This window comes from Stomoxys calcitrans, chromosome 1 (genome assembly GCF_963082655.1).
Source record: "Stomoxys calcitrans chromosome 1, idStoCalc2.1, whole genome shotgun sequence".
Lineage (NCBI taxonomy): Eukaryota > Metazoa > Arthropoda > Insecta > Diptera > Muscidae > Stomoxys > Stomoxys calcitrans.
Genome location: NC_081552.1, coordinates 144129148 through 144152746, shown reverse-complemented (window position 1 = coordinate 144152746; position 23599 = coordinate 144129148). Strand labels below are relative to the sequence as shown.

Below are 23599 nucleotides of genomic sequence, written 5' to 3'. Positions count from 1 at the left end.
GATTGTCGAACCAGGATTCGAACCCTGGCGTTCAACGTCATAGGCGGATATGCTAATCTCTGCGCTACGGTGGCCTCCATTCGGTACTTTATGGAAAGTGTAAGAGCTCTAAATTTTGCATACAATTACAGTTTGACATTATAAAATCGATAAACAGAATGCATTTTCAAAATTTGCGCATTTAGGTCCTTAATCATCGGCATTATTTGATTCATTGAGTACTTTCTCGCGGAATTTAGCTAGCTAGGAGTAAACCCATCTGCAACTATGCTCTTCAACTTTGGTTCCTATTCTGTAGCAAAAATGGTATTTTTTGACAATAAAAAGTACCATTTTGGCTTATAGTTTACAGCATTTTCAAATCTCATTTATCATTCCTGATGCGAGCGCATACAATGAATGGGACCGATTATATATATTTCTCAAGGGACCGAGCAGGCTTTAGTCAGACCATATTTCGATATTGCTCTTATGGGTTCATAAACTTATGCATTTTTCACCGGATTTTAACGAAACCTGATAAATATTTATATCTGAGGTGGTGGGTATCCAAGGTTTGACTAGGTCCAACTATATGCTTGTTTTACCCGTGAATATGAGAGAATCTTATATATAAAATTCAATTTGTATTTGTTTGTTTGTATGTTTGTTCATTTGTTCCGTGAAGACTCAAAAACAGATTGTGTAGGTTGGTCTGGAAGGAAACATAGGCTGTATAATTTTTTGATATCGGGAGCGGGCGGACCCTGCCCCTTACTTTTAAAGTATTATCCAATAATAAAAGTGGACCGATCGGGATAATATGGGATTCATAACGAATAGAATGAATCCGGTAATCGGGAGTAGATTACGAATATGGTCAGGAAGTAGGAGTAGGCTTTATAATTTATTGATCACGGAATGGGGGCGACCCTCCACCGTGACCCCAAAAAACCGATAAGGACAATATGATACACATATTTTAATGAAAAGTATGCTGGAGTAGATAACAAATCTTGCATGCAAATTTATGTCGATGTATAGGGGGTCACCCCACCCCCACAAAAACGACCAAATGGGCTCATTAGCCAATCACGGATATATGGGACTCGATTTGTTTGTCTCGTATAGACTGAAAAACGGCAGAACCGAAATTTTCGCATATTGTGTAGGTTGGTCTGCAAGAAAACATAGGCTATATAATTTTTCGATATCGGAAGGGACCCTCCCCCTTACGCCAAAAACACAACCCAAAATCAAAAGTGGACCGATCGGGACAATATAGGTATCAAATGAAAGGTATTGGAGAGTAGAATACGAATATGGTATCCAAATTGGAGTCTAAGTACCCATCGGGCCGCCAACCCCAAAACTCCCCCAAACAGACATATTGGACGTTCATTTCAATATGGGACTCAAAGATACGTCAAATGGATTATTTGACCCACTATGACAATAAGGGACTCATGAAAGGTATTTGAGAGTAGAAAAAGGAATTTGATATCCAATTTTGGAGCCAAGTGTTTTGGGGTACGCCCTAAATCATCCCCTAAACTGATCTTCATTTCTGTTGGGAATAAAAAACGAATTTGCAAAGTGCCGGGGGCCGCCCCAACCCCAAAACACCCTACAAACGGTTCATATTTACCTTCCATGGTAATATTATGCTTAAATTAAAGGGATTTGGAAGTGCAGCACGAATTTTAAATCCATATTTGAGTCGAAATGTCTGAGGTGCCATCCCTTCCCTACTGAGAACATTGCCCTAAGGAAGAACATTACCACCGGGAACCGAGAAGGGGCAAATTCTCACACATCAATGAGTGCTTTCCGATTCAAGTTTATGATAGGGGACTCTTTTAGCGACCCCTCTTTGCGGAAAATTTTTTAAATGACCATGCATGGCAAACACCGCTTTGTCCAATGTTCTCGCCAGGATTCGAACGCGTTCAGCGTCATAGGCTACAATGGCACGAATTCGATATCCGCATTCAGGGCGAAGTGTCCCTACCCTAAAAAGATATTAGAGAGTTATAGAAGGCGCAGCGGAGCGATCCCGGTTCGCTAGTACTTAATAAAAAACCGCTTACCACTGTTACAAAATAAAACATTAAGTTGAAAAAGTAAAGGTATCCTACATAACAACACCCTTTAAAAGAATGCTCTTCTTGCGCGAGTTTTCATTTGTCGAATACATTTTATACAAATGTAATCATTTGTATAAAATGTATGTGTAATGCTGTGACCCATTTTTCAAACCAAACTTTCAAAATATATATTCAAACGTATATGGTTAAAGATATGGCATATTTATATCCGTCTACTGCCATACACTTATTGCTTTGTGTCTGGATTTTGTTGTTAAGTAATTCGTGTAGTATCAAATTACAACAACTGTTGTCATGCAATCGGATACTTCGTTACATATTGCCATAGATACAAACGTTCGAAGAAGCTACACAAACCATAAACAGAAGCTCTGGTATCCAGCTTCAACGAAATGTTCCAAACGAACTATTTAGTGCGTAAACGACACACCCGTATGTATGTTACGAACGTATGTTGTATGAAAAGTATATTATAAACAATTATTCGCTTGCTTTAGGTCCAATTTGAGTGCATTGACAAAACATGAAAAAAAAAATGCAAACCTACTATACATCAGATGGGTCGCTTTTTTAAGTTACCCCTTTGAACCAGGACACACTAATGTGTAATATGAACTTTGCATCATATTTATTTATAAGTTAAATTTAAAGAAAAGCGTCAATATTTCACAGTGACATATGGTGCATAAACTAAAAATATTCATTAACATACTACTGCTAATTGCATCATACCAAATCGCAGAAAATGTAAGTATATAAAGAGATAAACATTTTAAAATTTGTGCTAACCCTTAGACACCATCCCATTTCATACAGCCTCTAACCGCACCTTTGGTACAGCCGCACCACTGAATATATGTTTCTAATTGATTGATTTTATTGATTACATGTAATTTGAAGCCATAGACATTAAAGCTACTCTCTTATATATATAACAATTTACATAAAGAACATCGAGAATTAAATATTTCAGAGCTCAAAATTCAATTTCAAATTTTGCCCATGAACATTCCACTAAGGAATAGGGGCAAACTCCTCACATGTCAATGAGTGCAGTCCGATCCAAGTTTTAAGCTCAATGATAAGAGGCCTCCTTTTTATAGCCGAGTCCGAACGACGTGCCGCAGTGCGACACCTCTTTGGAGAGAAGTTTTACATGGCATAGTACCTCACAAATGTTGCCAGAATTAGGAGGGGAAAAACGCCGCTGAAAATTTTTTTTCTGATGGTCTCGCTAGGATTCGAACCCCGGCGTTCAGCGTCATAGGCGGACATGCTAACCTATGCGCTACGGTGACCTCCAAATATTTCAGAGCTACTCCCTAAAAATAATCAAATATATCATTCGTTGTTGGATTTACTTTATTTTTCTGTTTTACTAACTGAACCGGACCAGCTCCGCTGAGCCTTCTTTTACAATATATGGAACAAATGTACCCTTTGAATATTTATTTTCGACAATTAAAAAGCTTTTAGTGAAATTCCATGCTACGAAAGTAGTATATGTACACATGTGGGCAGAAAAATAGATGTACGTTTTTTATACCCTCCACCAAAGAATGGGAGTATACTAATTTCGCCATTCTGTTTGCAACACCTCGAAATATGCGTCTAAGTCCCCATAAAGTATGTATATTCTTGATTGTCATGATATTTTAAGTCGATCTAGCCATGTCCTGCCGTCTGTCTGTCAAAAGCACGCCAACTTTCGAAGGAGTATAGCTAGGCGCTTGAAATTCTGCATAAATACTTCTCATTAGTGTAGGTCGGTTTGGATTGTAAATGGGCCAAATCGGTCCATGTTTGATATAGCTGCCATATAAACCGATCTTAGATCTTGACGGCTTGAGCCTCTAGAGGGCGCACTTCTTATCCGATTTGGTTGAAATTTTTCACGTTGTGTATCACTTCCAATAACTGTGCTAAGTGTGGTTCAAATCGTTTCATAACCTGATATAGCTGTCATATACACCGATCTTGGGTCTTGACTTCTTGAGCTTCTAGAGGGCGCAATTCTTATCCGGTTTGGCTGAAATTTTGGACACATCGTTGAGGAATGACTTCCAACAATTATGCCAAGTATGGTCTAAATCAGTTCATAACCTGATATAACCGCCATATAAACCGATCTCTCCCGTTTAGACATCTTGAGCTTCTAGAGGACGCAATTCTTACCCAATTTAGTTGAAAATATGACGTTTTGGTATGACTTCCGACATCTGTGCCAAGTATGGACTAAATCGGCTGATAACCTGATATGGCTGCCATATAAACCGAACTCCCCATTTGATACTCTGAACCAATGGAGGGCGCAATCTTTACTCGATTTGCCTGATATTTTGGAGTCATGTTTCTATGACTTCTAATAGCCATGGCAAGTACAATATATTGAAAAAGTCATTCAAAGAGAACTTGACAAATGCGATCCATGGTGGAGGGTACATAAGATTCGACCCGGACGAACTTAGCAAGCTTTTACTTGGTTTTCTTTTAATCTCACAGAAATTTTAAAAAGTAACTCTCGTCTGTATTGGGCTATACGATCGAATAAGACCATATTGGACACCTACGTTGAATGTCATGGAAGAAGCCGTTGTACAAAATTACAGTAAAATCGGATAAGAATATATCAGGTTATGTACCGATTTGAACCCTACTTAGAACAGCTTTTGGAAGTATTAACACAACACTTCGTGCACAATTTCAGCTAAATCGGATGAGAATTTAGCCCTCTAGTGGCTCAAGAAGTCAAGATCAAGAATGGTTTAAATGGCAGCTATATCAGCTTATGTACCGATTTCAACAGTTCTTAGCACAGTTGGTAGAAGTCATAACAAAAAAACTTAAGGCAAAATTTAATCCAAATTGGATAAGAATTGCGCCCTCTAGTGGCTCAAGAAGTCAAGATCCCAGATCGATTTACATGGCAGCTATATCAGGTTATGGACCGATTTGAACCATACTTAGCACAGTTGTCGAAAGTCATAACAAACAAATTCATGGAAAATTTCAGAAGTTAAATAGGGAGATCGGTTTATATGGGTGCTGCTCCAGAATATAGACCGATTCAGATCATATTTGACACGCATGTTGAAGGTCATGGGAGAAACCGTTGCACAAATTTTAGCCAAATCGGATAATAATTTCGCCCTCTAGAGGCTCAAGAAGTCAAGTTTAGATAACAGCTATATCAGGTTATGGACCGATTTAAACCATACTTAGCACAGTAGTTGGTCATAACGAAACACGTCATACCAAATTTCAGCCAAATCGGATAAGATTTGCGCCCTCCAGAAGCTCAAGAAGTCAAGATCCATGACCGGTTTATATGGCAGCTATATCAAAACATGGACCGATATGGCCCATTTACAATCCCAACTGACCTACACTAATAAGAAGTATTTGTGCAAAATTTCAAGCGGCTAGCTTTACTCCTTCGAAAGTTAGCGTGCTTTCGACAGACGGACGGACGGACGGACATGGCTAGATCGATGTCATTTGTTTTTTTTTTTTTTTTTTTTCATTTTATTTATTACAACTGAGTCATACTCATCTAGTAATTTTAAGTTAATAATTTACAAGACTTAACTGCTACTTAATAGCTAGCATTTTATAATTGTTGAGACTCAATTCAGAATTTACACTCTATTACAATTATATGTATTTTAGGGGACTAAATTCATAGGAGTTGTCTTTTAAAGCCTTCTAGCAGGTGTATCATTTTCGAATATGTTGTTTAGATCAGAGTTCACGTGTATCCTTAGTTTATTGGCGTGTCTCTGTGCGGCGGAGGAGATCTCTTCCACTATTGTTTTCACTTTTAAGTCTCTGTGAAGATCGGCATTTCTAATATACCACGGTGCATTGACAATCGTGCGGAGGATTTTATTTTTCGTGTTTTATATTTTTTCTACATCGGTCTTTGAAGCACAGCCCCAAAGCTGAATTCCATACACCCATATGGGCTTGATCTTTTGGTTGCATATTGCAGCAGTTTGTTCTTTATTGATACTCTGTTATCCATTATCAGCCAAATCACGAACAATTCGGATTTTTCAAGAGGTTTATTTGTTTTATTTTAGTTCCGTGACAAGTCTGTTTAATGTTCTTTGTTTTTGCCATCTTTTTCTAGCCTTTCGTTTTTCAGACAATAAATTTTTAATACGTTTAGAAAAATTCGGGTGTGCTCTCCCAAGCTGAGCATTAAATAGCTTCAATAAGTTTTTCAACGTTTTCTTCAATTTGATAAGACGTTTTTAGAGACATGTTTAATTTGAACTTTTCGTTGAGAGTGTGTTTAAAGAAATGTCAATTTGCCAATTTGTTTTTTGTTGAAAAGAAATAGGGGTTTTGTAATTTCAATTATCGTGTCACTGATGGTCATTATTATTGGAGAATAATCAGATGATGATAATGATGTTGAATTTTGAACTTGTGTACAGTTTTTTGAAATATTTTTTAATATGAAAAAATCTATAAGGTCAGGTATAAGTTCTCTATTTGTTGGCCAGTATGTTGGTTCATAGTCTGATTATTTTTCACATTGGAATGCTTGGCATGCCTTGTATATGCCTGTCTTCCTTTTGTAGTTGTTATTATGGAACTCCACAGTATGTATCTCCACCCAAGATAAAGGGATTGCCAAGAATTTTAAGGATATCCATGTACTGTCCCGAATTGATCGAATGTCTTGGTGGTGAATATAATGATACTACTTTAAAGGATTTATTGTGCCTTAAACTAATAGACACACAAGCTATTGGGAACATTTCCTGTTCAATCTTTTCTTCCTCATAGTGCTTGATGGTTTCTTTTATAATTATGGAAGCACCTCCCCTCGGTTTCTTAGAAAGATGTAAAGCGTTGTACAATTTATAGCCTTTTAAATTGACAAAATATTGTTTTGTGAAATGGCTTTCAGACCATAAACGAATGTAGATTTTTTCTGTTCTAAGAAAATATTCTATTTCGTGGACGCGTTTTATCAAACCATCACAGTTCCAAGCTGCAATACGTAGGACTGACATTTTAACATTTCAAATTTACATGTTTATTGCAATACATTCAATTTTTCTATTAGCACTACATTTATATCGGTCTGGAAATCCAATCTTTTGTTAATTTTGTCTAGGTTTTTAAAATTTCAGTTATAGCTGTAGCGTTTTCTATAGGAAGTTTTTGGCAACTGGCATTTATAACCTCAGAAAAAGTTCTTGACCTAGATACTTCACAACATACTTGTGACGTCGCAGGTACCTGCTATGTGGAGTATTGCCGTACATTTAAGTTCGGTTGTTGTGCTGCACTGCTTCTTAAATTTTTATTTGGTTCTTTCGAAGAACGGCCTTTATTTCTTAATTTTTGTAATTCAATCGCTACCTCCCAGCCTCTATAGCTCTATAGTTTATACATTTTGGTGTTATAGTCGTGGAATAAGCTTTGTTTGAGGTTTTGACCCTCCAACTAAGTATATTTGTGATGTTATATATGTTTTCGATTTCGTCATCTTCATGGAATGTTACTCGAAATAGGGGTAACTGCCTATACGAATATTTGCTTGAATTATCTAGCGTTTCCTTTTTCAGTATATTAACCGCATCTATCGAATTGAAACCTTTACTTTTAAGATCATCCATTATATCTTTCTTCGAACAGGTATGGTGCAGTCCACGAATAATTACTTGATTCCGCCTATCGATTTTATTTTCGTAAGTGTACCATTCAGTTTTTAACCAATTCACTTGGGATGATAATTTTCTGGATGTATCCAGCCTTGTCTGAGGAACTGGCAATTTATTTTCTTTAAGACTCATTTAACAATCTCTCCTTTGGGTGTTGTATTCGCTTGGTCATTAAGCTCGACTTGAAAAATAGGTTCGGGATCATAATTCGAATGTTGTTGAGTGGCCAAGTCAGTCCCCCTACCTCAATTCCTTCGAGAACCTTTGGGGTGAACTCAAGCGACAAGTTTCTAAGCTTCCCTGCAGTAATAAAAAAAATATTTGTGGAAAAATATGCAAAAAGTATGGTATAACATACCGGTAGGGACTTGCCGTAGGTTAATTTTATCCAGGCCTAAGAGAATTGAAGCTGTTCTTAAAATAAGGGTTGATATATCGGGTATTATCTGCCTGGTTTCATGTTTATTCAAAGCATTAACACTCATCTACAAATTACTGTATTATTATACTGTTATCTCGTGCCGGGCCACACAGGCTGGAAGTTTAACCACCAAACTGGGTTTAGTTCATTGTCATCACGAGAAGCTTAGCTGCGAGCTACCGGAAGCGTCAACAGGTTGCGGATAATGGAACGCTTCATACGGAGTAGCTGCAATTACAGTCGCGGTATCGAGCGGAGAAGAGAGTCTCAATGAGAGGCCGGGCAGCACCAGCTCTTGCATACATACTGAGGGTCTATGATGCCCGATATGACAAGGCGAGTCATGTTGCACCTCCACATATAGACATATGGCTACAAAAACAACATCTGTGTTATTTATAATTTTTTTTATATACACCTATTTAACAGTCCATATTAAAATGGATGCATTTCTTAAATGTACGTTATTTAAATTATATTTTTAGTCCTATCTTAACTCCAAACTAATTTTTACAATAAATACACGAAATATGTTAACTTTATAAATAAATCAGAAATATGAAATAAAAAACCTAACAATATAAAAAATATGGGTGTAAAAGAGTGTGTGATCCATAAAGCACGAAGCTTTGCATAAGTCTGCTCCGCTCAAAGAACTGTTAAAAACCACACCTAAATTCTTCGCATTAGATACAATATCAATCCTCTGACCATTAACGTAAATATTCGGTTGTCGCATGTTGAAATTCTTGTTTTTGCGAACAACCAAACATTTGGACTTACTTGGATTTAACAACAAACCATTTGCAGTAGCCCAGTCATAAACGCGATGTAGGTCCGCGTTAAGTTTACTTATGCAGTCGTCAACATTGTCCACAAAGCCGCTTTGAAAAATCTGCACGTCATCAGCATACATCATAATCTGACCGTATGCTAGTTGACGAGGCAAGTCGTTTGCGTATAATGAAAAAAGAAGTGGACCTATAATCGAGCCTTGGGGAACCCCCTTAGGTACGAACAAGGAGTTAGATAATATATTCCCTGCGCGTACAGACTGCCGTCTATCGCTCAGATACGACATAATCAGACTCGTTGCTGTTGATGTGAAGTTACAAAAATTCTATAATTTCATGCACAAATTCAGGTGATCAACCGTGCCAAAAGCTTTGGAGTGATCCAAAAGAACCAGAAAGCCATCTTTTGTTCTCATCAATGTCATTTCTGATCGATACAGCCACTTTAACCAATGCAGCAATGCAACTATGATCGGAACGGAAACCGAACTGTCTTTCTGACAACAGGGACTCTTGGTGAAGAGTCCCATATAAACTGATCTCCCGATTTGACATTTATAGCCCCTAGAAGCCGCAATTGTTATTTGATAGGGCTGAAATTTTGCATGTTGTGTTCGATTACGACTCCCAACAACTGTGCCAAGTACAGTTGAAATCTGTCTATTACCTGATATAGCTCCCATATAAACCGTTCGATTTCACGTTTGAATCCCCTGTAAGCCACTGTTTTGGTCCGATTTGGCTATTATTTTGCACGTGGTGTTCTCTTACGACTGGTAAGTACGCCCCAAATCGGTCGTTAACCTGAAGTAACTCCTATATAAACCGATCGCTCGATTATCCTTGTTCGGTTCCTAGAAGCTTTCATTTTTGCATGGTTTGGCAGAAATTTGGTACGTAGAGCAAATTATGCTTTCCAACTAATTTTAAAGGGTGATTTTTTAGCTATTGGCCCTTATTATGTTTGTCGACTGCCGAAAATTCGCGGTTTTATTTTGTCGGTATTATGAAGAAAATCGAGGTGATTGCTTTCTTGACAGATGAGCTACTTGCAAGCATCATATATTACAAAAACCAAACAAATCGATTTTGCACATAATACCAATGATGATGACATATTAACTTTAATTTCCAGCAGTCGAAGTCGAAAATTCGACTACGACATACATAATAAGGGTGATTATCTTTTTAGCAACACTGGTTTAAACAGATCACGCACGTTTCGTGTTTTGATTCACTGTTAAACATCTTAAGTTTGGTCTATAATTTACTACGAATCGTCTTACAAACGAACGACGCTTGCAAATTATTAAATTTCATTATCAAAATGCGTGCTCTGTTAAGAAATTGTGTACAAATTGTATTTAGCATCGAAGCTCATGTTTGGCTAAATGGGTACGTCAATAAGCAGAATTGTCGGTTTTGGAGTGAGGATCAGCCAGATGCATCGCAAGAGCTACCAATGCATCCAGAAAAGTCAGTATGGTACGGTTTATGGGCTGGTGGCATCATTGGACAGTACTTCTTCATGATGATGATGATGCGAAACGTAACGTAACTGTGAATGGTGAGTGCTATCGTGATGATATCCAACTTTTTTTGCGCTTTTGAGGCGCAGTCAGTGAGTGAGGCGTTGGAAAATGCAACTCTACCAACAAATCCCACAAAAACTACGCGCAAAAGTAAAACTATTTTTAACTTTGACGTCTTAAAACACTACTTTACGTACGGCAACACAGAATGACGCTCGATTTCAGTCGTCAAAATTAAATATTCTTTGACTTTTGGACATTGCTTTTGTGGCATTTGTTTACAGGGTTGCATTTTTCAACGTGACGCTCAAAATCAAAAGCACATTCTGTTTTGGCCTCCACGCTCAATATTCGCATGAAATAATCTTCAAACATTAAATTAATTGGACCGTACCATCGATTCAAATGAAGATTTCATGAATATTACGTGTCTTGTTTTTTGAACAACGTTCCTATAGCTCTTAAAAAATCACCCTTTACTTTGTTTCAATTTTATGGAGAATTCATGGTGATGTGTTTTAAAGATTCGGCCCGGCCGAACTAAGCACGTTTTTATTTGTTTTTTTAATTGTACGCCCATATTGCATTAGGCTTTAACTGTCTTAAAGCTTGCTGCACCATTCCATATGTTTGCTAATATAGCAGCCATGTCTGCTTTCCCATTTTCAGCAAACTTTTTTCCTATTTTGAAAAAAAAAATCGGTTAGGTGAATAGATACATATGTTCACCCAACAATATGGTGCTATTAATTTATGTTAATATTGTTTAATTTTCCCACTTGAAGGCCACATAAGATAAATTTAGAAGTTTCGAGGAACTAACCTTTCCAATAAAGTCGCTACCAAAACATTGGAAAATTATTTTTTTTTTTTAAATACATATATTCAAGCTGAATCGAATTTTTTTTCTATGGACCACACTATTCAATTTGTTCAGCGAAATTTTTATTTTTATTTTAAACACAACAGAGCTTGGTTTGTCAATAACACAGACCAAGACATTCCAACCGATGTTGAATGGCTATTGTCGTTGGGTCCCAAATTTCACTTCCGACAACAAAAACAACATTTCCCCTGTTTAATGTATTAGCGGAGGGGGAGGAGTGTGTTCAGACTTTGGAGAGCAGAGAAATGAAAGAGAATGCCAGAGTAAAACTAGTTACATTGATAGACAACCACTTAAAGAAAGATTATTTGGGTAGGAGAGACAAATTTATTTTAAGGAGAGACAAATTTATTATAAGCTCGAAAATTTCTAAAGAAAAATGAGGAGATTTTAATACTAAGCGCAGATAAAGGAGGAAAAACTGTGGCGATGAAAAAGGGAGAATTTGACGCTAAAATGAGATGCACCCTAGGGGACATCTGGATTTCAAATCAAAAACAACAAAATTGTTGACCCCCTTTTTAATCAGAACATCATAAACACGACGATAAGAAACAAGTTATTGAGTAAAACTGCTAACGCTCCATTAAACGATATTAAACAATGTTACGAAGGACTCAATATACAACATAAAGGACGGAATAGAATTCAAAACGAGAATCAACGACCAAGAGATTAAAGACACAGAATTACTAGTCTCGTTCGATGTTGTATCCTTGTTCCCCAGTGTTCCTGTCAATCTGGCAATATCGACAATAAAGGAGAAATGGACAATTATTCAAGAATATACCAAAATTCCAATGGATCTACTTATAGAGATGGATTCCAGATATTTTATGTATGACGACAGGTGTTATGAACAGAAAAAGGGCATGCCAATGGGGTCTTAATTATCGCCGATTGTAGCAGACATAATCATGGAGGAACTACTAGACAATTGTATTGATAAACTGACGAGCAAACCGCGATTTTTGCCCAAATATGTAAATGACATATTTTGCATAATCGACAACAATGAAGTAGAAAACACACTCCGAATATTGCAAATGCAAATTTTGCCCATGAACATTCCACTAAGGAACAGTGGTAAACCTTTCACATATCAATGAGTGCAGTCCGATTCAAGTTTTATAGTCGAGTCCAAACGGCGTGTCGCAGTGCGACACCTCTTTGGAGAGAAGTTTTACATGGCATAGTACCTCAGAAATGTTGCCAGCATTAGGAGGGGAAAACCGCCGTTGAAAATTGGTTTTACTGGTAGTCTCGCCAGGATTCGAACTCATAGGCGGACATGCCAACCTCTGCGTTACGATGACTTCCGAATATTGAATTCATTCAATAAACAGATCCAATTTACAATGAAATGCGTAACAAATGGCATGCTATCCTACCTTGACACAGTAGTCCATAGGAAAGGCAACTGATTGAAGCTCGATTGGTACCAAAAAGAAACAGCATCGGGAAGACTCATCAAATTCTATTTAAAGCATCCAAGGAGGATAAAAATCAACATTGCTACAAATTTTATCGATAGGGTGTTTAAAATAAGTGGCAAATCCTTCGACATCGAAAATGAGAAGAGAATTCGAAACATATTAGAGCAAAATGATTTCCCAAGAAAAACGGTAACGGATCTAATAAAATACGTGAAGAACAAAAAGGTCAAGGATACGAAGGAACTTGCACCATGAATTTATAAAAGAACAACATATGTTTCAGGCTTTTCGGAGAGATTTGGTAATTCCAACATTTCCAACAAGGACTCATACCAACTGGCACTAAAAAGCGGCAATACCGTCAACAACCTATTTAGCAAGACTAAAACCAGGATAAGGAAAGAGGAAAAACCGAACGTGGTATACAAGATAAGCTGCGATGGGGACAAGTCCAATTTATGCCCAATGGCATATATTGGCACTACAAAAACAAAACTAAAGACAAGGGTTTCCGCTCATAAATCGGATCAAAAGGCAAAGGATAAGCCTTTAGAACACAAGACTGCACTCACAGCCCACTGTGCAACTCGAGGACATGTACCAAATTTCAAGAACGTCAAGATATTAGCCCAAGAACCTAACTACAAAAGAAGATATACATTAGAAATGCTGCACATAATTAACACGCCAACTGCCGAAAGTATGAACTACAAAACGGATACAGACCACTGTGCACCAATATATAGAAACTTAATACAAAATATAAGCAATAGACAATAAGCTTCAGTCATTCTTGTGTGGTGTAAGAAATAAGTTCAATTGTTTTAAAATGTAATTTCTGTTTAAAACGTTAAATTTTAATCAAATTCATATTTTTTTTATGTTACTACAATCTTTTTAGTTATCCATTCCCTGATGAAGATTACCGGCGGTAATCGAAATATTGGAAAAATTTAAAATAAAATAATAAAAAACACCGACATCTGTTTTTAATAATTGTACATGATCTCAAGCCGAACTATCCACGAAATTATAATCAAAAAAGGTCAACAATACACAATATAATATTTATCTACCGTCAAATATTATAATATATATTATATATATATATATATATATATATATAATAATATATATATATATATATATATATAATAATATATATATATATATATATATATATATATAATATTATCTACCCGTATACAATCTATTTGGTGCGACCTGAACACTCGACCTTCCTAGCTGAGATCATATGTAGTTGGCAATAGGTTTGGACATACGCCCGCACTTGCGAGTGTTTGCGTTTATATTAATCATTAAAACATAATTGCATTTCCATCAGTGTGTATTTATAATTTAATTTCATTAAAAGGTACATTTTCCAAAATTAAAAACGGTGTCCCTAATTTTATGACCACCACTGTATCTCTCAGAGTACGCGGTCATCTTGATATGTAGATTAGAAGTATACGTCCAATCTTTTCAACCAAATGAACATTTACTTACATTTAGGATCAATCAAATTCTTTTCCATTCCCATTTTTCTATCGCGTTTTACACCACTTGCTATCAATGGAGTGTAGTTGGTATTATTGCTTGTAAAATACACGGGTTCACACTGTCGACTATCTGTGCGCCAATTCTTAACTTGCGTTCCGTTGTATCTACTGCGACTGAAATAAAAATTAAAAACAATTTAGAAAAATTTAATTAACGCGCTTGAGTAAGCAAGTAAGGTAAAAAAAACTCACGTTTCGAAACTGGGTGTAGCAGCGCTGTCACTATGTTTTTGTGGGTCTATCAATTGACTTTTAAAACACACAACAGTTCTCCGAAATGGTCCTTGCCCCACGGAAAATGTGAAAATATCATATTTTAGCCGAAATTTTTCACATGTCTGATGTATAAGAAATCGACGGTAGTTATTAACGGGAGGGAAAAGTAGTACACTAAAATGTAAGAAATAAAATAAAATAAAATTTGTAATTGTAACGAACAAAACTGAATTTGTTTATTTTCAATTTTTAAGATGTAAAGTAGGTACATTATTTTTCCCCCATGTAAATCTTGTCTAAAATCTTTTTACAATTAAGTCTTTACCTAATCGCCTGTTTGCAACGTACAGAAAAATAACTCCCATTTTATATATGTACATATATGTCACGAACCAGGGACGTAGCCAAGGGGGGAGGGGCTTTTGCTGAGACCAGGGCCGCCTTAACATTATTTTTCTTAAGGACAAAATTGAAATGAAATTTTTAGTAAAAACAAAATCTTAATGACATTTTTTCTAAAAAAAATGTAATGATATTTTTCTAGAGACACATTTTTTTAGGGACTAACAATCAGCGAAAAACTCTCCAAAGACAACCTAACCTCGAGATTATTTTTTAAATTTTACATAAACATTTTTTAAGTCTTTTTATTATGCTTATCTGTCCCAAACCACATTTTCCTAACATTTTTTCTATAGACAAATTTCAATAAATATTTTTAAAGACAAAATTTTAACCCATTACCCTTACCCTCGATTCCGTTGCCTGAGAGACGCGTGATTGACTGATTTACTGACTGATCAACGCCTCGGCCAAACGGCTAAAGCTACTGCCATGAAATTTGGCACGAATGTCGGTCTTGGATCGTAGGCTCGCGATAAGACGGGTTTTGTGATATTCGTACGTTTAGGTACTAAAAAGTACGAAATGCTGACTTTTAACCCAGCACGAACGGATGGGGCTAGAATTATAATTTTGGGCTCAAATTAAGGATCGTCTCGAAAAAATAATATTTGGTTACAAAAATTTTACAAAATAGTTCCGTAAGTGGGAAAAATGGTACATTTAGTACCGCAATTCGTACTTTTTGGTACCTTGTTTGTTAATTGAGCGGGAGCTTTAAATTTTGGAATTTAGGTACACTATGGTAAAATTGATTCGAATGCCAAAAGAGTTTTTGAACATTTTGAAACAAGAAAGCACCAAAAATGCTACTAAATAGGTGAACTTTGCATAGGACGAACAGGTAGAGCTAGAACTTCGAAATTTGGCTTAAACGATTGTTGTCACGAAATAAAGGAGGTAGACAGAAAAAATATGAAAAACAGTCATGGAAACGGAAGAAACTTACGTTTAGTACCGTATTTGGTACCATTTCATACTTTCTTTACGGATTGAACTAGAGCTCTGTAATTTAACATGTAGATTCTACTAAGAAATATATGTTGACTGACTAAATAATTTTTAACAAATCATACATTTTGGTACCAAAAAGTACGAAATAGCTTATTTACTTTTACAGTGAACGGAGAAAAATTTGCTAAAAATTACCGATGTCTTGACAAATATACGATAAGTTGTACCAAATATGAAATGTTGAAATCTTACCAGGAGGGAAATAAAAAGCAATTAAATGCTGTAATTGGTACAATTTAGTACTTTCTTTATAGATTGAGCTACAGCTCTGAAATTTGGAGTACAGTTACACCAAGACAATTTGTACCGAGCGACTAGACGATTTTTTGATATTCGTTCATTTTGGTACTAAAAACTTACAAAGTGGTACTTTATTTGCTGACTGATCTACATCTGTGGAATTAGGGATATAGGTACATCTTGGCAGTATGTAGCGGATATTCGGATAGCGAGTTTACCAAATGTTTCTGGAACACGATCAACGTTTTATGTATCGGAATGTGTATTGCCGACGTAATGTGCACAATAGGGTGGTTTTAAAAAAATTGTTTTGGCCGCGACTCTCTCAAATTTTACATTTCATTAGATTTTAAGATTTCCAAAATTTGAGCACAATTGAAAGACGTTAACACATGCTGCTGCGGCCTCAAAGTTTTGAAAATCTCAATGTGTCATACATAAAATTAAAGGTCATTGTCATTAACATTTTATGTTCATTAACGAAGAACGTCAGTAGTACTTAATTCGAGATATTGAAGCCAATGTCCCTAACCCTTGGGTTGAAAGTCAGTCACCACTACTGTGGCACAGGGTATTATAACATGGTGAATTTGTTTGTAACACACAAAAGGAAGAGGGATAGCCCCGTTTGATAAGTATACCGATCGACTTAGAATCACTTTCTGATTCAATTTAGCTATGTCCGTCTGTCTGTCCATGTTAATTTGTGTACAAAGTACAAGACGCAATATTCATCCGATGGTCTTCAAATTTGACACAAGCACTTTCTTTGACCTAGAGACGAAGCCTATTGAAATTGGAAGAAATCAATTCAGATTTGGACTAAAATTACAGTTATGTCCTCATTTGTAAGCCGATTCTCACGAAATTTTGCACAAAGGGCTCTCTTATTAGTCTCGGCCCAGATATTATTTTTTTTTTGGGGTGGGGACTACCCCACGTTTCTTCTTCTGCCAAAATTCTTCTGTTACTGTGAAATTGATTAAGATACCTCAATTTTTTTTGAAAATTGTGGTCGCTACGGGGTGCAGGATCTGGCCCATCGGCTGTGACATTTGAACAGGCACAAAGCTGGGCAAAAGTTTATTTTTAGAAAAATTTTCACTGAAAAATAGTCTTAAGAAAAAAAATCATTAAAATGTAGTTTTTGGAAAAAATTTTATTGAAATTTTGTCTTAAGGAAATATTGTGACGAAGGTATGTCGATAAAAATATTACGCTGAAATTATATCTTAAAAAACAAAAAATTAAAATTTGTTCAGATAACAATTCATTAAAATTTTGTACCTAAGAAACATAAGTAGGTGGTTCTGGTCTGAACAAAATATTGTCTCTGCAGAATATTATTAGAGAGCGTATATATATGCACTGGACCGATTTTGACCAAAATTTGTATTTAGGCATTATTTGGAGTAAGAAAACGAATTTTGACGTCATATCTTGTATATGCAAAAAATATGCGAAATGTGCAAGCTAAACTAGATACGTTTAGAAACTTACATGATTTAATGGTTTGGGTTCTAAGTATAAATGTCCTCTTTAAACCCACTTTCCTCTAATTGTATCCTATGAACCTACTAGGTCCAAATTTGTACCGGTCTTCCGATTAATGGTCTTAGGCCTATAAAAGTCACATTTATTATCCAATTTGGCTGAAATTTGGCACAACGAATTGTGTTAAGATACCTGTGCCTAATATGGTACCGATCGGTCTATATCTTAGTATAGCTCCCCTATAGACCGATTTAAGGTTTTAATTGCACAAAAGCCGTATTTATTACCCCATTTAGCTGAAATTTGGCACAACGAGTAGTGTTTAGATTTTTGATATCTGTGCCCATATAGACCGATTTTTAAGGGACTTAGGGGGACCTTAAAGTCCGTATTTATTTCCCGATTTCGCTGAAAATTGGCACAACGAGTTGTGTTTAGATTTTTGATACTGTGCCAAATATGGTCCGTTTTATTTCTTAGTATAGCTCCAATACAGACTTATCTCATTATTTAAGTTGATCAGATTTTTAAAAATTTGCCTTCCGCATTTTCAATGTATCGTTTTAATATTCGTATATTTGAATTCATTTTTAATATATATAGATATTTAAAGTTTATAGGAGTGAAAGTAATTAAGATTTGAATATTTGTACAGAAGAAATACTTAAATAAAAAAAAATATATTTTTAAGCCATGTCTTTTAATTGTTAATAAGTTATTTGTTCTTAAATATTCATACGTATTTTTAATAATAATAAATATATAAGTGTGTGTAAAATACGAAAACCTTATTTGGCAAAGGCAAAGGGGTTTGCAATTGTTTTGTTTTACACCGAATGTAAAAAAGATGACCTTAGTGTTTAACACTAGAAAGATCATGATTTTTTATATATGTGCCTACTTGGACCAAACCGGTTTAAGTACTTCTTTGACAACATTTACAAGCAGTGGTACTATTTTATACAAGGGGTCAAAATGACCAGTAAGTCTATTTAGGTATACCGCATACGCATTTCCGTTAAAGAATATTTTAGAAATAAAATAATGTGTTTAACATAAATTTTACATCAATTTAATAAAAAACTACATACATTTTTGAACAAAAAAAATTATTTATATGACCGGTTGGTCTTTCTAGTGCTATGTAATATCTTAGTATTCTGTAGAGCCAAATTTCAGATACCCATCGGTCGGGACTAGATGACATGTGTCCGAATACCTTACTTTTGAATCAGATATTGTCCCCATCTGCCAAAGTCCTTTTGGGTTGGGCCTTCCACCCAAAAGCTTGACCCCAAACTTACCACCAGATTTGTATTTTTGAGTAATTATAAGGGTTAATACAAAAATAAGCTTAAATCGGTTAAGCCATCTTTTATAACTGGCGTTTTTTAGTCAACAAATATGCATAAAAATATACAAGATATGCAAACATATGCAGTAGATGCAGTTTGCATAAAATATGCAAAAATTTCTTTGCGTTTTCTAAACCTACATTCGATGAAACGAATTACTGTTTTCAAATTTTGTCATTTTAAAAAGTTTTACTAACATTTTGTGTTTAGAATATATTTAATTTAGTTTTTTTTTTGCTTTTGAACTTAATAGAAATCGGTTCAGATTTAGATATAGCTTCCATACTTATTTTTGTCCGATTTTGAATAATACTCAATAATTTAGTAATTTGTTAATAGATCTTCACAAAATTTGGCACGAAGGTTTCTCTTATAACTCTTCTGATGACTGATGAATTTCATAAAAATTTTTTTAGTTTTAGATATAGCTCCCATATATATGCATCTCCCGATTTTCACTTTTAAGGTCTTTGCTAACCCGCTCAAAAATTAAATGTAAGCAAATTTTAAATTCGACGACGTAGCCTGCATATCCAATGTGGTATTTGCACATATCACTTTCTACGCCCAAAAACAAACGTTATCAATTTTGTGAAAAATCGATTCAGATTTAGATATAGCTCTCATATGTATATAATTCGCCCGATGTTCACTTAAAAGAGCGTATTTACAATAATTTTGGGCGGATATGCATGAAATTTGGCTTGGAATATTGCATTACCCATTTTTATTAAAATCGGTTCAGATTATAGTTTTCAACCTACAGTCACTACAGCCCAATAATTCAACTTCTTTATATCTGAGACCAACGATGTGGTGGAATCTTACCGAGTTCCAGGTGAGGAATTTGGTAAACGATCGGGTTATCGAACATATATTGAACTCTGAAGGGGATCCACCCATACGAATTATGAGCTGTGAGTATAGAGGGGACATCTTAACGCTGCGCTTTGCGTCTGCGGAATGTATTGATACCGATGCGAACTCTCACCACATTTCGTGGGGTAGTATCAACATTAATAAGCGGAACCAAGACCTGGCAGAATTCTTGAATACTAACAAACTAATAGCACTTAATGTTGGTAACACCCATACCCTTGTTAATAGGATTAGGGAGGAGGTTTTAGATGTGACAATATGTTCGGAAAATCTTTTCGATGAGGTTCAGGAGGTTCTCGATGGAGCATTCCTTCTCAGACCAACGCTACTCTAGGTTTAGAATAGCACGGCCAGCTCCAAATCCGATAAGCTTCCGTAATAAGTTGAAAACGAACTGGCCAAAATTCGGAAGACTACTCAGAAGAAGACTTGAGCAATATAATTTAGTTTGTCCAAGCATAGAAGATATTGACGACAATGTCAACAGGATTATGACTGTACTAGTGGAGTCTTTCGAAGATAGTTGTCCTCTTCGAGAAAGGAAATCAGTCCAAGGAAACCCTTGATGACCGGGGAGATTCGCAACATTGGGAAAGAGGTCCGCAGACTTTTAACATAGCACGTCGTAAAAAATCGGAAGTATTTTGGGATGTGTATTACACACGGCTCAAGGAATACAATAAGATTACCAGAGCGGCAAACAGTGCCTCATGGAAGCTTTTCTGTGACCAGGTCGATAGCATTAATGACGCCGCCAAGATGAAAAAGTTTCTCCTTAAAAACCCCATGTCCAAACTCAAACGTTAGTAGAAAACTGGGAGAGAGAGCAGAAACAACTGAGGACATGTTGAGGCTTTTGATGAAAACCCATTTTCCACAGAATACGACGGGACTCACGGAGACACCGGAATCTTGAAATAATGAGGTTGATCGAAGGTTTGTATATACTTGTATATACTCCGAAAGCCTTACAGGAGGCAAGGGTGGTTTTATACCCAAGCCCGGCAAGGCAACTTATACGACACCAAAGGCCTACAGGCCTTATGTGCTTTCTACTCAAAACCATAGAACGCATTGTGGATACCATGATAAAGAGTAGAACATCTAGCGAACTGCAATTACAAAAGCATGCCTATGTCAAGGGAAGGGCGGAGGAGACCGCCCTGCACGAGGTTCTGTATAAATAGAAGAAACCTTCGATGCCAAGACGTACACATTGCATTGACATCGAGGGGGCGTTTAATAATGTGCGGACCGACACATTGATTCAATCCTTAGACCAGTACCGGGTGGACCGGGTCCTTGGAGACTGGATAAACCATATGCTAAGGAACAGGTGGATAAATTGCGGGTCCCATGAAGCAAATATAAGGGAGACCCACAGGGGTCCATTTTACCGCCACTCCTTTGGGTGACCATCACAAAAAAACCTTTTTACGTAAACTTGGTCAACCCGAAGCCTTTTGGGTCGATGCAGTCCGAGTTAAGGGAGTGGGCGACGATTGCGCATACAACATTGTGGAATAGCGAAACGGTCGGTAGGACGGCGAAAATCCTTTGGGGGGATCCAAATCGTGAGAAGACGAGGTTATTACTGAAAGGAAGCAAGAAGGAGGTCAGTATAGCTATTGGTGTCATAACGGGACACATAGGACTACGAGCTCACTTATGCAAAATCGGTGCGGCAAGTGATGGCATGTGGGGAAGATGATAAGACGCTGTAGCCTTTCCTATGCCATTGCCCGGCTTTCGTGGCTAACAGACACTGGTACTTAGGTGGGGACACGATACCAGACATGAACCAACTTAGGGGAGTGGTATTGAAAACAATTAAGGATATTATAAGTAGCACGGAATTGCTAACTTAAAATCTTTCTGTTTAGAGGTTACTTTATAGTTTTTAGAGCGCACAACAAGCCGATTACTGGCTTAGGTGTATGTCCATAGTAGTGGAATGGGGCGGATTAATATCTGCACCCTCTTTTCAACCTAACCTAATAAACGATTTTCCAATTTGCATTTATGACTATCTGAATAATTCAATTAAAGCGGTTTTGAACTCAATGAATTAAATCATTTCAAAATCTTTTATTCCTTGAAGAAATGTAACTAACTCAAAGTAAATAATTAATATATTTTTCTCAAATCAAAATTGTTTTTACCTCAGATGATTAAAAAATTAAGTATTTGCATTGCAAATATTTGTCGCTTTATTAAAAACTAAATATTTTACTGTTTATTTCAAAATAAATAAATAAAGATTTTTACAAAAGGAAAGAATTTTAATGGTACAACAAAGTATACTTCTATTAACCGTGCTTGCCTTATGTTTTCTGCTGTCAATAACCAAACTCATTAAAAGATCAATGAGTGCAGGTATATGAAATTCGTTGTTCCCTTAGGCATTTCCTTACTTGTCGGCTCCTCACACACGCCGTCTCCCGGAAGATTAGGTATAATGGAGAAATATTTTTTATGTTGAAATAAATCGTATAATATCCCGGATTATTGATCCACATGAAGGGACGTGGTTAGGTAGTTGTCAATAATAAAAAGCCTAATTTATAAATGGCTAGTTAAATATTCGAATTCATTTTTTCCAAATTTGTTATTACTCAATACCAATTTGGGATCATTTTTGTACGGACAAATTTGAGGGTAAATTTAATTGGATCTGACCATATCTAATCCTTTTACTGGGGCAGTCAGATGTACAGTATTACCTGGGTTAACGTCGTAAAAAAATGTTTCAATAATTGCGATCGATGTCGTCATTCAATTTGCGCCGTCTCCATAATTTCAAAATAAAATCCGAGAAACTCCAATTGTAGTTGATATATATTAATTGTGTCAGCTAAAGGCAATTTAAGATCGAAGATTATTTATATCGAACTAAATCTTGGTACAGCTACTCTACATACCATTCTCCCTATGTAACATCCAGTGCACATTTATTACTCGGAAATTTTGAACAGTGATTTGAATTAGACTCGCCTACATTCGCACTTGAAATGGCCCAAATCGAATCATGTTTGGATATACATACATAGCTGTCAATTGAAGGCGCATTTCTTACACAATTTCACAGAAATTTGGAGCATTACGTTGGATTGGATACTCGAACTCCGTGTCGAGTTTGGTCTAGATCGGACAATATTTCAGCATGGAGGTGCCGAGCTATTTAGGGTATAGCTGGCATATAGACCGATCTCGCGATATAGCGATTCAAGGCCACGAAATGCCCATGTTCCATCCGATTAGTAATGGCGATCAAATGAAAAATTTGCATTTCATGGTCTTAAGTCCCTATAACGCGAGATCCGTGCCGGATGTTTGGATATAGATAACACACGATCTCCGATTTAAGGTCTTGAGTCCATAAAGGGTGTATTTTAAACCTGATTTCGACGAAATTTAAAACTCTAAACATACTTTCGCAATACGGACTGAATCTGACCGTATTTGGACATAACGGCAGTAAAAAACTAACTACCAATTTAAGCTCACAAAGGGCGCATTTTTCGGTTCGGACATGTTGTCTATTGGTGTTGTTTTTATTTAATTCCAATAAAGCTTCATGAGATTTACTTTTCTCCAAAT

At 36.2% G+C, this 23599-nt stretch overlaps 1 protein-coding gene across 1 annotated transcript in view; it reads right to left on the bottom strand.

Annotated features, from left to right (window-relative positions):
• The window catches only part of LOC106089757 (uncharacterized), a 187140-nt gene that overhangs the window by 136959 nt on the left and 26582 nt on the right, over positions 1 to 23599 (bottom strand). The window contains exons 3-4 of the mRNA XM_059367365.1: positions 14592 to 14789; positions 14347 to 14513 (exon numbers count right to left, since the gene is read on the bottom strand). Of these exons, the coding sequence (XP_059223348.1) occupies positions 14347 to 14513; positions 14592 to 14789 (365 nt within the window). The remainder of the gene's footprint in view (positions 1 to 14346; positions 14514 to 14591; positions 14790 to 23599) is intronic.